General features: G+C 40.4%; 1 protein-coding gene across 1 annotated transcript in view; it reads left to right on the top strand.

The window, feature by feature from the left end:
- rad51 (RAD51 recombinase) overlaps window positions 1–14,115 on the top strand; it is a 28,112-nt gene extending 13,997 nt beyond the window's left edge. Inside the window, exons 7-11 of the mRNA XM_030405041.1 lie at window positions 1–18; window positions 11,866–11,979; window positions 12,290–12,419; window positions 12,505–12,626; window positions 12,728–14,115. The exon at window positions 1–18 is cut by the window's left edge and continues 77 nt beyond it. Coding sequence (XP_030260901.1) covers window positions 1–18; window positions 11,866–11,979; window positions 12,290–12,419; window positions 12,505–12,626; window positions 12,728–12,851 — 508 coding nt within the window. The 3' untranslated portion in view covers window positions 12,852–14,115. The remainder of the gene's footprint in view (window positions 19–11,865; window positions 11,980–12,289; window positions 12,420–12,504; window positions 12,627–12,727) is intronic.
- The last annotated feature ends 3 nt before the right edge of the window (window positions 14,116–14,118 follow it).

Below are 14,118 nucleotides of genomic sequence, written 5' to 3'. Positions count from 1 at the left end.
CCTGGCTGTCGCTGAACGGTGAGTCATCACAGAGAAGATGTGACTGTTTCTCTCCAACCCTCACAGATCAGAGCAGTTTCTAAAAATGATCTGATGTTGGAATAGGGTATTTTGCCTGGGCACTGGACAGTAGTGGCAGTCAGATGTAGAGTGTCAAATCCATGTAGTTCCTGGAATTTAAAGGAGCACTGTGTAGATACATCACGATATCTGTGTCACTGAAGAAATTCATAATTGACTTCTGGTTGGCGAGCGGAATGGAGTAGTGGTGTTTTTCCAGGCTCCTGCCACACAGTCTCTATTTTCAGTATTATTCAGTCGGATCAATCTTAACCTTGCTACGACTGCTTTTTAAACAGTAGTTTGACAGTCTTAACCAGCCAATATGTCTAAAACAACTAAACATTCAAAGAAAGAACCTGCTTCGCCGGACTCTGCCATCGACAATGCTACTTTAGCTAGCATGCTAGCTGAACTGCGGGCAGACTTGCTAACGAAGCCTGACTCACTGTCCATCAGATTTGAAAACAAACTCGCTGCCATTGACGCCAAATTAGACTGGCTGGACTGGGCTGGGCTGAACCAACTGCAGTCACTGGAATCTCAGCTAGCCAACATGGCTGATGACAACGCTAAACTGAAAGCCAAGGTGACCGATCTGGAGGGGAGAAGCAGACGGTGCAACATGCGTCTCATTGGAGTACCCGAATCTGTCAAGGGAACACGACCAACAATATTTTTCTCTAACCTCCTGGTGGATATACTGGGCAAAAATGTGCTGACTTCTCCCCCAGAGCTTGATAGGGCTCACCGTGCGCTGAGACCCAAACCAGCGGACGGAGATAAACCTAGGGCTGTGATCATTTGCTTCCACAAATTTCAGACCAAGGATATGGTAATTCGTGCTGCCCGCAAGAAGCGAGATGACCTAAAATATGATGGCAAGTTGGTGTACTTATACGAAGACTACTGTCCTGAAGTGATGGACCAGCGAGCTGAGTATAAAGAAGTCATGCGCCAGCTGTTCACTTTCAAGCTCAGGCCTTCTCTACTGTATCCAGTGCGACTGTTCATCAGGGCCGATGATGGGGAGAGACGGCGCCTCTTTTCGGTGAAGGAAGCTCAGCAGTTCTTGGCATCATACCAGAAATCTGGATCTTTGATGGCGAATGATGACTGATCTGAACAAGAGGCAATTTGCTATTCAGGTTACTCTTATTTCTACTCATTTTTATTTATTTATTTTTTTCCTGGCATGCGTTTTCCTCTACTCAAATGGACAAATTTGACTAACAGCTAGCCTATACTAAATTATGATCTCAAACGGTCTGATGGGGTTACAGGTAGACTCTTTTTGTTTCTGTGTGATACTTCGTTGATACATACCCTTGTCTAATTTCAATTTAACTCATATCTTAACTGTAACCCTTGTTTGAAGTAAACATGGCCATGGGCTATGTAATGTATGGACTATGTGTAATGTGGGCTATGCTGGGAGCACAGGTCAGTGCGAGTTTTGGTGTGAGTTGTAGTGAAACGTTTTTCATTTTTCTGGTCTGTACCGACTACTTAGCTCACTGCGCTGGCACGAACTGTTAAAGTTAAAAAAAAGAAGAAGAAGAAAAAAAAAAAGCTAAACCGCTGTTCTGAGGTGTTTTGAAAAGAGAGAGGAAAAAAAGTTAAACCACTTGTTCTTATGACTGTGTGGCGGGGTGGGAGGTTAAAAGGGAACGGAGCTCCGGGAGAATTTTGATAAGTAAGCTTAGGCTACAGGGCACATCTGTGTCTGAAGTGGGGATGCTTGCGGGGTGGGGGGTGCTACATGGCTCTTCTCCTTTTACTTACAAACACCTGTTTGGTTGTTTTTTGTTTTTCTCTTTTGTTGTTGTTTGGGTTTTTTTGGGGGGGGGGGGGTTTCTGTTTTTTTCTTCTCGCTGTCAAATTTACTACTCATATATTACACTGTATAACCTTAACTCACTTTTGCCTTGATGGAAAGTAGACACACAATGAATAATATTCGCTTCATATCATGGAATGTCAAGGGGGCAAACCAACCTACTAAGATAAATAAGATTATTTCTCATCTCCAAGATCTGAAAGGAGATATAGTATTCCTGCAGGAGACCCATTTACATAGTGGTGAGACTACGCGCATCAGAAGGAGTAGGTTCAGCCAATTATATCACTCAAAATTTAGTGCAAGAGCCAGGGGTGCAGCCATATTGATCCAAAATAATATTCTATTTGAGGCAGAGGATGTTATTGCGGACTCAACTGGCCGGTTTGTTATTGTGTCAGGGACACTATGTCACACCAAAGTTATCCTAGCTAGCATCTATGCACCTATTGGGATGATGAACACTTTATCTCAAGGATCTTCACTTCTATTCCCAATGTTGAAACATACCACATTATCATTGGGGGGGATTTCAACTTTGTGCAAAACGCTGATTTGGACAGATCTTCCAATAGACAGCACTCCCTCACGAAGTCTGCTAAGTTACTTGCGTCTTTTGCAGAAGAGCTGGGCGTGTCTGATCCATGGAGGCGTAAATTCCCTGAAAAAAAATCTTTTTCTTTCTTCTCACATGTCCACCACACCTATTCTCGAATAGATTTTTTTCTTTTAGATAACAGACTGCTTTCGAATGTTCTCTCATGCGATTACCATAGTATTGTGATCTCAGATCATGCCCCCACGTCACTAGACATAAACTTCCCCAATCACAATCGTTCTTTCAAACCATGGAGATTTAACTCAAATTTGCTCGCCAATGACCTTTTGGTGGACTCCTTAAGATCAAACATTGAACTATTTTTCGAAATGAATGACAAACCAGATGTGTTGAGGGGCACCTTATGGGAGTCCTTCAAGGCATATTTAAGAGGCCATATAATTTCCTACACAGCCCACCTCAGAAAAATTGCCATGTCAAGTCAAACTGAGCTAGCACAAAAGATTCTGGAAATTGATGATAGCTATGCAAATAATCCAGACCCTTCACTTTATAAAAAGCGTCTACAATATCAAACAGAGTTCAACCTTTTAACCTCAAATGATGCAGAAATGCAATTGCTCAATTCGAGACAAAGAATCTTTGAGTCAGGGGACAAAGCTGGTAAACTCCTTGCCCAGCAAGCCAGAGCTGCAGCAGCATCTGGGTTCATTCCTAGTATTAAATCTTCTTCAGGTGCCACCACCACTGACCCGAAGCTTATAAATGAAACATTCTCTAAATTTTACTCTGATCTATATGCCTCCAGCCACCCTAACACCAGTTCAGCAAGTGTGTTAAGCACCATCGAGTTTCCTAAAGTGGATCAGGAGCTTGTAGAGAATTTAGCTGAACCAATCTCCACTACTGAGATCATGAGGGCGATAACCACATTGCAGAGTGGAAAATCACCCGGTCCAGATGGATTCACAGTAGAATTTTTTAAGAAATTTGCCCCACTTCTCTCTACAGCTCTAAGCGACATGTATAATGAGGCTTTGTCACTTGGCCGACTTCCTCCAACCTTGACCAATGCCACAATTACTCTTCTCCTAAAGAAGGACAAGGACCCCTTACTTTGTAGTAGCTTCAGACCCATATCATTATTAAATGTGGATTACAAAGTTCTTGCTAAGGTTTTAGCCCTCCGTCTTCAGACGGTCCTGCCAGGGATCATTTCAGCAGATCAAACAGACTTCATGCTGGGGAGGCACTCATTTCACAACACCAGGAGACTCCTAAACATTCTGACCATGCCTAGCTCCAGCACCCCTGAGATAGTGGTGTCGCTGGACGCTGAGAAAGCTTTTGACAGGGTGGAGTGGGAGTTTCTTTTTGAGATGATGGATAGATTTGGTTTGGGTTCAGGTTTTATATCATGGGTAAAGTTGTTATATTCATCCCCAGCAGCATCTGTACAAACAAACAATGTGCTCTCACCCTCTTTTCCACTTCACCGTGGCACAAGACAAGGGTGTCCACTGTCCCCTTTACTGTTTGCCATAGCCATTGAGCCTTTGGCTATCTGGCTAAGATCTGAGAAAAATTTTGAGGGGATTTTACGTCAAGGAACAGTACACAAGCTATCACTGTACGCGGACAACTTGCTTCTATATGTGTCCAACCCTTCTACCTCTCTCCCTGTAATTTTAGAAATCTTAAAACAATTTGGCCAACTGTCAGGCTATAAACTAAATTTTGAGAAGAGTGAGTTATTCGCAATCAACAACTTGGTAGGTAAATTGTCAAACCATGTAGCCCCTTTTAAATGGGTGGCCCAAGGTTTCAAATATTTGGGTATTTTTATTACTGGGTCCTTGGCAAACACTTTCAACAGCAATTTTGTCCCTTTGCTTAAAAAAGTTGAGGAAGACTTCAACAGATGGTCTACTCTGCCCCTCTCCCTAGCTGGCAGGGTTAACCTAATCAAAATGACCATCCTCCCAAAGTTTCTTTACCTATTTCAACATATCCCTGTACTTATCTCAAAGAAGTTCTTTGCCAAAGTAGATAAATTAATCTCACACTTTCTTTGGGGCAATAATCCAGTGCGCATGTGGAAAAATATATTGCAGCTCCCTAAACGGTCTGGGGGGCTAGCCCTCCCCAATTTTCTACATTATTACTGGGCAGCTAACATTCAAAAACTCCTATACTGGACAGCCGAAACTACTGCCAATCAGCCAGCCTGGGTCCAAGTAGAACTCTCTTCCTCCAAGTCCTCATTACAGTCATGGTTCCCAGCTTCCAATGTCAGCTACTGACATTAGCGGTAACCCTGTAGTCATTCAATCGTTTAAAATATGGAAGCAATTCAGAAAGCATTTTAGCCTGCAACATTCCTCTGTCCATGCTCCAGTATCCCACAATCATAGTTTCAAACCATCTATTATGGATTCTGCCTTTCAACTCTGGAGTGACAGAGGTATCACGGCTATTAAAGACCTCTATGACAAATTTCAACTTCCATCTGCTCACCTGTTTTGCTTCTTTCAAATTAGGCATTTTGTACAAAGAAACTACCCTGATTTTCCAAATCTCCCCCCAGAGACTTTGGTAGACACGCTTCTCAAAAAGTAAACCCCAATCAGAGGGGGGCTATTTCTTATATCTGCAAAGCCCTCGATTCCACTTCTTTTAATTTCCCCCAAAAAACCAGAGACTTATGGGAGCAGGACTTGGGGCATATTGAAGAACACCAATGGGACCATATTCTTGAGTTAGCCCATGATTCCTCCATCTGTGGGAGGGCTGATTCAATGTAAACTAATACATAGGATTTACTACACTAACCACAGATTGTCCAAGTTCTACACCAATGTTGCAGATGCTTGTAATAGGTGCAACCAATCTCCTGCAGACCTCATTCACATGTTTTGGTCATGTCCAAAACTAGCAGACTTTTGGTCTAAAATATTTGGCACTCTTCATACGGCCTACGATGGTGTAACAAACCCACATCCTTTGTCTGCCCTTTTTGGTATACCACATGGCAACAAATGTGAGTACTGTTTCATATTTTTAAGCATTGTTTCACATTGTGTACACTTTGTATGGTTGTTGCTCAATAAAACATATTTGAAAAAAAAAAAAGAACTTCAGAATTTATTGACTGCACTGAATCCATTTCACAGGAATTACAAAACATTGTCAATCAATTTCACATGAATGACAGCCAAGTAAACAGAGTATATTGCACAGTGTCTCTTCTTAACACACACACTGACTACAACTATCATTAAATATCTATATGTGGCTTTCAGAGCTACTTAAACCATTTTTTTTTATTTTATTTGCGTGTATACCTATGTTTGAGTAAAGATAAAGCTGTCCTCCGAAAAGGGGTGGTGGTGGAGGGCCAAAAAAAAAAATTTTTTTTAAATTTTTTTTTATTTTTTACATTTTTAAATATCGATATTTGGCACCAGTGTATCGATAATTTACCTCAAGACGAAATATCGCGATATATCGTAGTATCGATATTTTGGCACACCCCTAATTTACAACACAGGCAAGGGGAGCTGTGACACTAATCAATCAATCTGTGCCCTTTCAGGTTTCTAATGTAATCGAGGATAAATTTGGTAGATATCTGATCGTCCAGGGATCGCTGCTCTCAGTAAACTTGAATTTGGTTAATACTAGTGCAGTGCCCGTGAGAAAAATGTATGTGTATATATAGAGATAGATATATAGATATAGATATCTATCTATATTTATATCTATAGATATAGATAGATAGAAAGAGAGATAGAGATATAGATAGATAGAGAGATAGAGAGATAGAGAGAGATAGAGAGAGATAGAGAGATAGATAGATAGAGATATAGAGATATAGATAGAGAGATGGAGATATAGATGATAGATAGATAGATAGAGATATAGAGAGATAGAGAGATAGAGAGAGATAGAGCGATAGATAGATAGAGAGATAGATAGATAGAGATATAGAGATATAGATAGAGAGATGGAGATATAGATGATAGATAGATAGATAGAGAAGTGGGAGGTTAAGTAGCTTTTTTATGGATGGCCAAATGAGGCTGTGTTTGAAGGTGGGACGTCAGGGATATTTAGGTTTGTTGTGAAATCCGATATTCCAAGGTATAATTGGCCGTTTTTGGCTATTTTTGATTTTGCCATTATATTTCACCTTAAAAACTATTTCCTTGGTGTCATTATTTTGAGCACAACCTCACATGTGTGACTGTACAGTTATTTTTTATTTTGACATACTGTATTAACACAATGGATCTAAAATCACAAAAAAAAAACATAAAATCCGAGTAGAAAAAGTAAAAAAAAAATTTACTGTGAAAACTACAAATAAGTTTAACAAACCATTTTTGATTACTTATAATGCAAATATAAATTGTTGTTTGCTAAATATGTGCATACATTTAAAAAATTTACAAAGTTATATGTAACTATTTACATTTAAATGCAGACAATGCTCAGGTCTGCCTGTGCCTCTTCCAGCTGAATGAAGAGCTGCACTGCCTGCTCCACATTCAGCTTTTCGTCATTGATTTGACTCATTAAACAAAAAAAACGACTCCCCTACACACTAAACACACTACACCAAACACTACATAACACACTAACTATACACTCTGCAGTGATTGGCTCTGGTGCGCACATAGCTAAGGTGTGCAGTGATTAGCTGTGGTGCGCACGTGACTGTGGTGGCAGTGGTGTGTGACAATGCTTGTGGAATTTGTAAAGCATTTAGGAAATATCTAAATAAATATATAATCCGCAGAGATATTTGAGACACACGCACACGCACACAGAGACAGACAGACAGAGATTCCTTGCTTTTATAGAGAGATATCCGGCCCCAATACAGATGAACCCAGCTTTTTTACAAATCTATTTCTCACACATCCCTCCCTATATAATTGCTGGGGATAGGAACTGTGCACTAGATCCAGTCAGGGACAGACCTACAGGTATTGATCGAACTCATAATAGAAGTAGAACAACCATCCGTCATTTCATTAAAGAGTTAAATCTGTTAGACATCTGGAGACACTTGAAACCTTATGATGTTGCCTACTCCTGTCACTCAAATACTTATCAGACATACTCACGGATAGACTACTTTATAATCTCTGCATCATTAGTTTCAAAAATACAGGATTGATCCTATGGCAGTATATTGATATCAGACCACGGACTGTGCTGTATGATATACACAGATGGGAACCTTATTAGAGATCCACCTAGATGGACTCTGAGTCAGAAATGGTTACAAGATGCTGATTTTGTTAAGTACATGGGAACAGAAATAGATAATTATTTTAAGGATAACACAACACAAACAACAGCATGTGTAAAATGGGATGCTTTTAAAGCCTTCTTGAGGGGACATGTAATAAGTTATACTTCATCCAAATCTAGGGAGTTACGCCAGAAACAACAGCAACTAGAATCCAGAATACAAATTCTTCAAGAGAAGGGGTGTTACGATACCAAAAATTCAGTAGTCTGTGCCAATACCAGTAAAATTACACGATTCTCGATGCCAGTTTCGATACCACGGTAACATGAATTTCTTTATAAAAATATTTGAAAAATATCAAAGAAAAAGTACAGGTATAAAGCACAAGCACCTGCCTGCCCTTCACATCGGCTCCAGCCCGCACGCACACAAACACACCTAATAGTAGATGCAGTCATTTGAAGTCACAGACAGGTGGTGGCAGGCAGTTCATTTTAAAACATTAATATAAGGGCTGTCTAATGATTTTTTAAAAAGCCAGGTAGGGGACAGCAGCACAGCACCTGTTTTCAATTGCAAATTTAACTCCTAATGTACTATCCAATTATCAATAGGAAGCAACGTTCAGTGTGGTCACGGCGAAATTGCAGCTCTGTCACTCGCAAATCATCTTTTACATCGTAAAAAAATGTTTTTTGAGGGGATAATGTTTTGACAAACCAATTGCTTGCAAGATCCATGCTCTCTTGCTTTCCCCTCTAACTGAGGCTGCATTACTACGAAGTGGCTAGTGCTATAACGTTAGTGCTAGGCTAATGTTAAAACTACAGCATAAGCTATGCATGTAACATAAGCCATAAAAAATGTGCCCACCATCCCAAACATCATGTAACGTGTATTTCAGTATGACAGATTAAAAAACAAAACAAAACAGAAAACGTTCATCCTTTGGATGTTGTTAACATGAATCAGGCCTCACCATGAATTCTTTAAACAAATCCGGATGACGGTCTTTCAGGTGCTTTGCTAAATTGGAAGTATTACCTCCCTTGGTCTGAAGACCACGGTAGCATCGTTTGCATAATGGCTTCTGTGGCTTAATGATAACGCCACGGTCAAGTACTTCCATACATGACTATTTGTGCCTTTTTTATCAACAAGTCGCAGTGGGGCTCTTGCTGTTGCCATCTTCCACAGATGATTTTTGTTATGTCTGCCATGTGTAGTTCCACTTGTTCGTGACATACTACTTCTGAATGTAAGTATCGACTGGAACCTTCTGAGGCGTATAGTGCCCCTATCAGTTCCGGAGGAGAAGCGGCACGATTCTAACACTGAAATCGGTGCGAGCGGTACTTGAAAATATGGGCATCTTCTGTCTTTTGACATTTCAGGAAGGTATCGCAAGTATCGGTTCTCGTGACATCCATTTTCAAGAGCAGGTATTTAGGAAAAAACCCCAGAAGCAAAAAAAGATTTGTTGCTCTTAAGAGCAGAATATAATAAATTATCGGCAGCTAGGGCAGCATCCAGTATGCGTAGGCTGAACCAAACATTCTACGAGCAAGGGGAAAACCCGGCAAGCTTCTAGCCTGGCAGATCAGTTAGAAATGAGGAAAAACATTACTTCAATTATCAACAATAATGGCGATACAATAATAGACCCTGCTGAAATAAACAGGGAATTTAGGGAATACTAAAAAAAATCTATATAAATCCCAAATCAAATAAGACCCCCAGGCCCAAAAGACATTTCTGGATAAGCTGAATATTCCAACTATTTCTGAAGAATTTGCAGAGATGCTAGAGGCAAGGAACTCAGGATCTCAAGGAAGAGGAAATAAGCATCACTTTTGACGGCATGAAAGCCGGAAAAGCAGAAGGACCAGACGGAATCCCAATAGACCTGTATAAAAAATTTAAAACAGAATTACTTAAACCATTATTAGAAATGGTTTTGGAAGCATTTTGTAATGGTAGTTTACCCAAAACAATGACTGGTGCGTTAATAACATTACTGCCAAAACCAGGGAAGCCCAACAATAGATTCAGGACTTGTATTTACCCAATTCAGATAATATGATGTCATTTGAAGAAATTAAACATGAGTATGACATAGATAAAAAAGAAAAATAATAATAATTTCTCCAACTTAGAGCTTTTATCAGGACAAGTCAAAATGGTCTTATAACCAAACCTTTAACATCCAGCTTAGGAAAATTGATGTCTAAGGACAGTTTAAGCAAAGGTGCTCTTTCAGAGCTGTATGATGTATTAGTGTCTAACTCATCAGGAAATTCAGATTGTAAAAAAAAGATCTGGGAAAAGAGATCCCCCCCAGAGGACTGGGGATCAATATGCACAAAGGCTCACTCCCAATCAATCAACACTAGATTGAGACTGTTACAGTATAAATGGACAATGAGAACTTAGATCAGGAATATTACTATATTTATTTTATTTAGCTGGTGTGATATATGTATAAAATGTATGAAGGAAAAGGGGACGCTATTCCAGTGTGTGTGGCAATGCAGTAAGCAGGGGTGTGATTCCTCTGGATAAATCCAGAAATCCGGCTTTACCGACCTGAAAATGAGGCTCTCGTAAATCATGTAAATCCGTTTTTGTTTTGTTTTTACGAGGGGGGGGGGGGGTGCAAAGCACGGGACGGTTATTGGTAAACATAATGACCGGCCACCGCTGTCAATGTATTTTGTGCCTCTGATTCATGTCTTCATGTCACTCCGAAAGTCGTCCATTCATTTGTCATGATGGAACTTCATTCAAAGCAGAGCTCCACCAAAGAGCCTGCAATCATTGCGGAAGGTTATCTGATGTGTCAGTGTTTCTCCTATATGCATTCTGCAGCTGGCTTTTCAGCGCCACCACAAAATTTTGCTGACATTATTTCTGTAGGTTTAATATCTCAGGCGAATGGCAAATTGAAGTTGCACACAGTGAAAGCACTACACTCTTAAGTTATCTTGAAATCGATTATTATTGTCATTACTGCTATTAATATAATTTCTACAAGTCACCGTTTAAGTTAAGTGACTGAAATCCCTGTCATATTATTAAAAGGCTGCAACAGGCCACTCATCGAACCGGGGAGAAGTTAGTTTTAGGTTGGATATTCGGCGGATATTCACTCGGGTCCAGCCGCAACTTTACTCAGGTTTTCCCAGTGTCAGCAGCAGGAGGACAGTTAGCTCACCTCCAGAGCCTCGCACTGAATCGCTGGAAACTGATTTAGGGACCGTCATTAAATTACTTAGCATAAATATATTAATATGAAATAATTGCAGTTTTTTCAATATCTTCCATATCATGTGACCCAGTGACTCCAAACCAGCAGCAGATTATATTGGTAAACTGGATGAATAAGACACACTTTTTTTATTGTACTCTAGTGATTCCTCTATTTTATATGAATATTAATATGCATGAATTATGATTTCCAATACTGATTTCTAATATATAACAATAAAGAAAATAATGGTAAAAAAAATGCTCTAATGCTCAAGAGGTTAACACATTTTCAAGCAGCAATATCAACTTCTACACTATTTTGTCTCATGTCTTAGATTCTGATTCTGAAAATGAATTTGTTTTCAAAAATCTCACCCGTAGTCACCATTTAAAGGGTTATTTTTCATTTTTTGAACTATTTCTTTCTTAGCTGAAGCCAACAACGGGACAAAAAAATGTAAAGAGAGACAAAGTGGAGCTGTATATTTTCCTGCTTTTTTGTCCTTCGTCAATCATACCTATGAATAAGGTCAAAGCTTTTTGTGAAGAAATTAAAAAAGCAATAGAAAGGATTATCTCAAAAGATCTTGTGATAAGCCCAGTTTTCTTAAGCCGCTGTCAGAATAGCTGAGATAAAAAGAAGTGATGAGCTCTGAGGTATACCATTCTGATGGAGCCAGACATCAAAGGTTCTGGTTCTGTCATCCCACCTTAAGGAATTATGTGAAACATAAAATGTGAAGGTTAAAACATTTAGAAAGTTGAGGCAAATTGAGATTTGGGGTTGATGTCATGCATCAGTGGTGGCCATTTTGTATAATGCCATACTGTCTGTGCCTGGCCTCATCTTTAGAAGGAAACAGATGGATTCACAGAACCACTGTCTCACTGCAGGTATGGACTGGTGGGCAGTGACGTTCTGGACAACGTGGCATATGCCCGAGCCTTCAACACAGACCATCAGACCCAGCTGCTGTACCAAGCTTCTGCCATGATGGCCGAGTCCAGGTTAGTTAGTGCTCAAACAATATCAACCTGTATTTGACATGCTGTTGTGTGGAAACTTACAAACTGTGGAGTTTCTGTTTGTTTGGACACAAACAGAACATGTGGAGTAATCATCAACAGCTCAGTATGACAGTATGATTCCGCTTCTGCCAGGCTGGACGAAAACACTGGGTTACACACAGTTCACTTTGACTTTCAACTCATGGATGTTCATTTTAATCCTGCGTCAGTGTGACAGTCGGCATAAATGATGGACACACACACACACACACACACACACACACACTCTCTATTTCTCTTTGTGTGTCAGGTATGCTCTGCTGATAGTGGACAGTGCCACAGCTCTATACAGAACAGACTACTCGGGTCGAGGCGAGCTGTCGGCCAGACAGGGACACCTGGGCCGCTTCCTGCGCATGCTGCTCCGGCTGGCAGACGAGGTGGGCATCTGCTCTGACACATCAACAGCTCACAGTATCCGTCATAGACTTTATTCACTCTAATGTAACTCAATCCTGTCAACAGTTTGGTGTTGCCGTGGTGATAACCAACCAGGTGGTAGCACAGGTGGATGGGGCTGCCATGTTTTCTGCAGACCCCAAGAAACCAATTGGAGGCAACATTATGGCTCATGCCTCCACCACACGGTGAGTGAATCAGGGTGTGCTTTTATTGCAGTGGGGTTTGAGGCAGAGCACACTACATATCAGCTGGTGTCATTTTGTTCCACCTGGTCTTTTCTGTGCAGTCTGTACCTGAGGAAAGGCCGAGGTGAGACAAGGATCTGTAAAATCTACGACTCGCCATGCCTGCCAGAGGCTGAGGCCATGTTTGCTATCAACGCTGACGGAGTGGGAGATGCCAAGGACTGAGCTGGCAGCAGGGTTGGTGGGACATGTGACAACTGCTACCTAACCCTGGACTTAAGTCATGTGTGTGATCTTGACCCATACTACTGCTGTCAAACTCAGCCTCAGACTGATGGGTAATCAAGAGACCAGGGTGAGGGGTTGATGAGTGATGTGATGGAGAGGAGTTTCCTGCAGATGGAGGGCTCATTCATACTGAAGCATTGCACGCAACAAGGAAAAAAGACTTCTGCAGTTATGACAGAACAAGACACTTCTTTATAATGACCTGATAGTTTTGTCATTATTATGATTTTGCATCTCTACGTTTACCAAAAATCTCATCATAGAGAGGCGACGCCACTGTGTCCCATGGGACCTTATTTCAGAAAGAGTGAGTACAGTAGTGAGGAGACAAATAATGTTTGGTTCCTATTTTAACTGCCGTAAATCACGCATGTGATTATGTTGTGATGTGTGTATGTTGTTTAAAAAGTGAAAGCCTCAGTTAGTCATAGGTTAAGTATCATCTGGTTTAGGGTTAAAGCGCTCAGTGAACTTCATCGTCTCACTCAACTCACGTCACCAACACCAACATGGAGCCAACTGGGCTCAGGGCATTAAAAAGATGAAGTCTGCTCATATGGACAACTGCAGTTCTGTGAAAGGAGATTTGGTCAGTGTGGTGAGCTGCTAATATACAGAAGCAGCTTTTGTCAAGTTGGAAAATGATCTCAGTTGATAAACATCAGGTGTAGTTCCTGGCACAATTCAAACAGCTCAAAGGACCATTTGTCTTTAAGCAGTAACTACATCACATAGATTTTCTTAAACTAGGTCCCATGGTGTCCACTTGAAGAGACGGGCATTTACCTCTCATTACTTACCAATGTATTGTTGTATAATTATTGAAAAGCCCTCAGAATTAGAATTCTTAGTCACATCATTAGATCTCTGTTGCATAATTAACAACAAACTTAAGATCTCAAAGTCAAATTACAGATGGGGCCAAACTTCTTTCTTTGTTGAATGCAATGTGCTGCTTTAGTTTAGTTTAAGTGTGGAAAAAAGTATTTCAAATAGTTTGAAAACTCTATCTTTGAGTTTCTGTTGTGTGGTCCCATTTTTTTTTTTTTTTGATGTTTAATGGTGAAATGTTTAGTGAGGAAGCTGCTGAAAAGCATTCCCATATATTCTTAAAAAGCTCCTGCCAGCTTCACCACTGCTGGTGCTATGTTTGTTTTTCTGTATATGAGATTCATTACTAAATTAAAATTGTCTTTGTCAAGTG

The sequence above is a fragment of the Sparus aurata genome, chromosome 22 (assembly GCF_900880675.1).
Source record: "Sparus aurata chromosome 22, fSpaAur1.1, whole genome shotgun sequence".
Lineage (NCBI taxonomy): Eukaryota > Metazoa > Chordata > Actinopteri > Spariformes > Sparidae > Sparus > Sparus aurata.
Note: the sequence above shows the minus strand (reverse complement) of the source record. Positions and strands in the feature narration are given on the sequence as shown.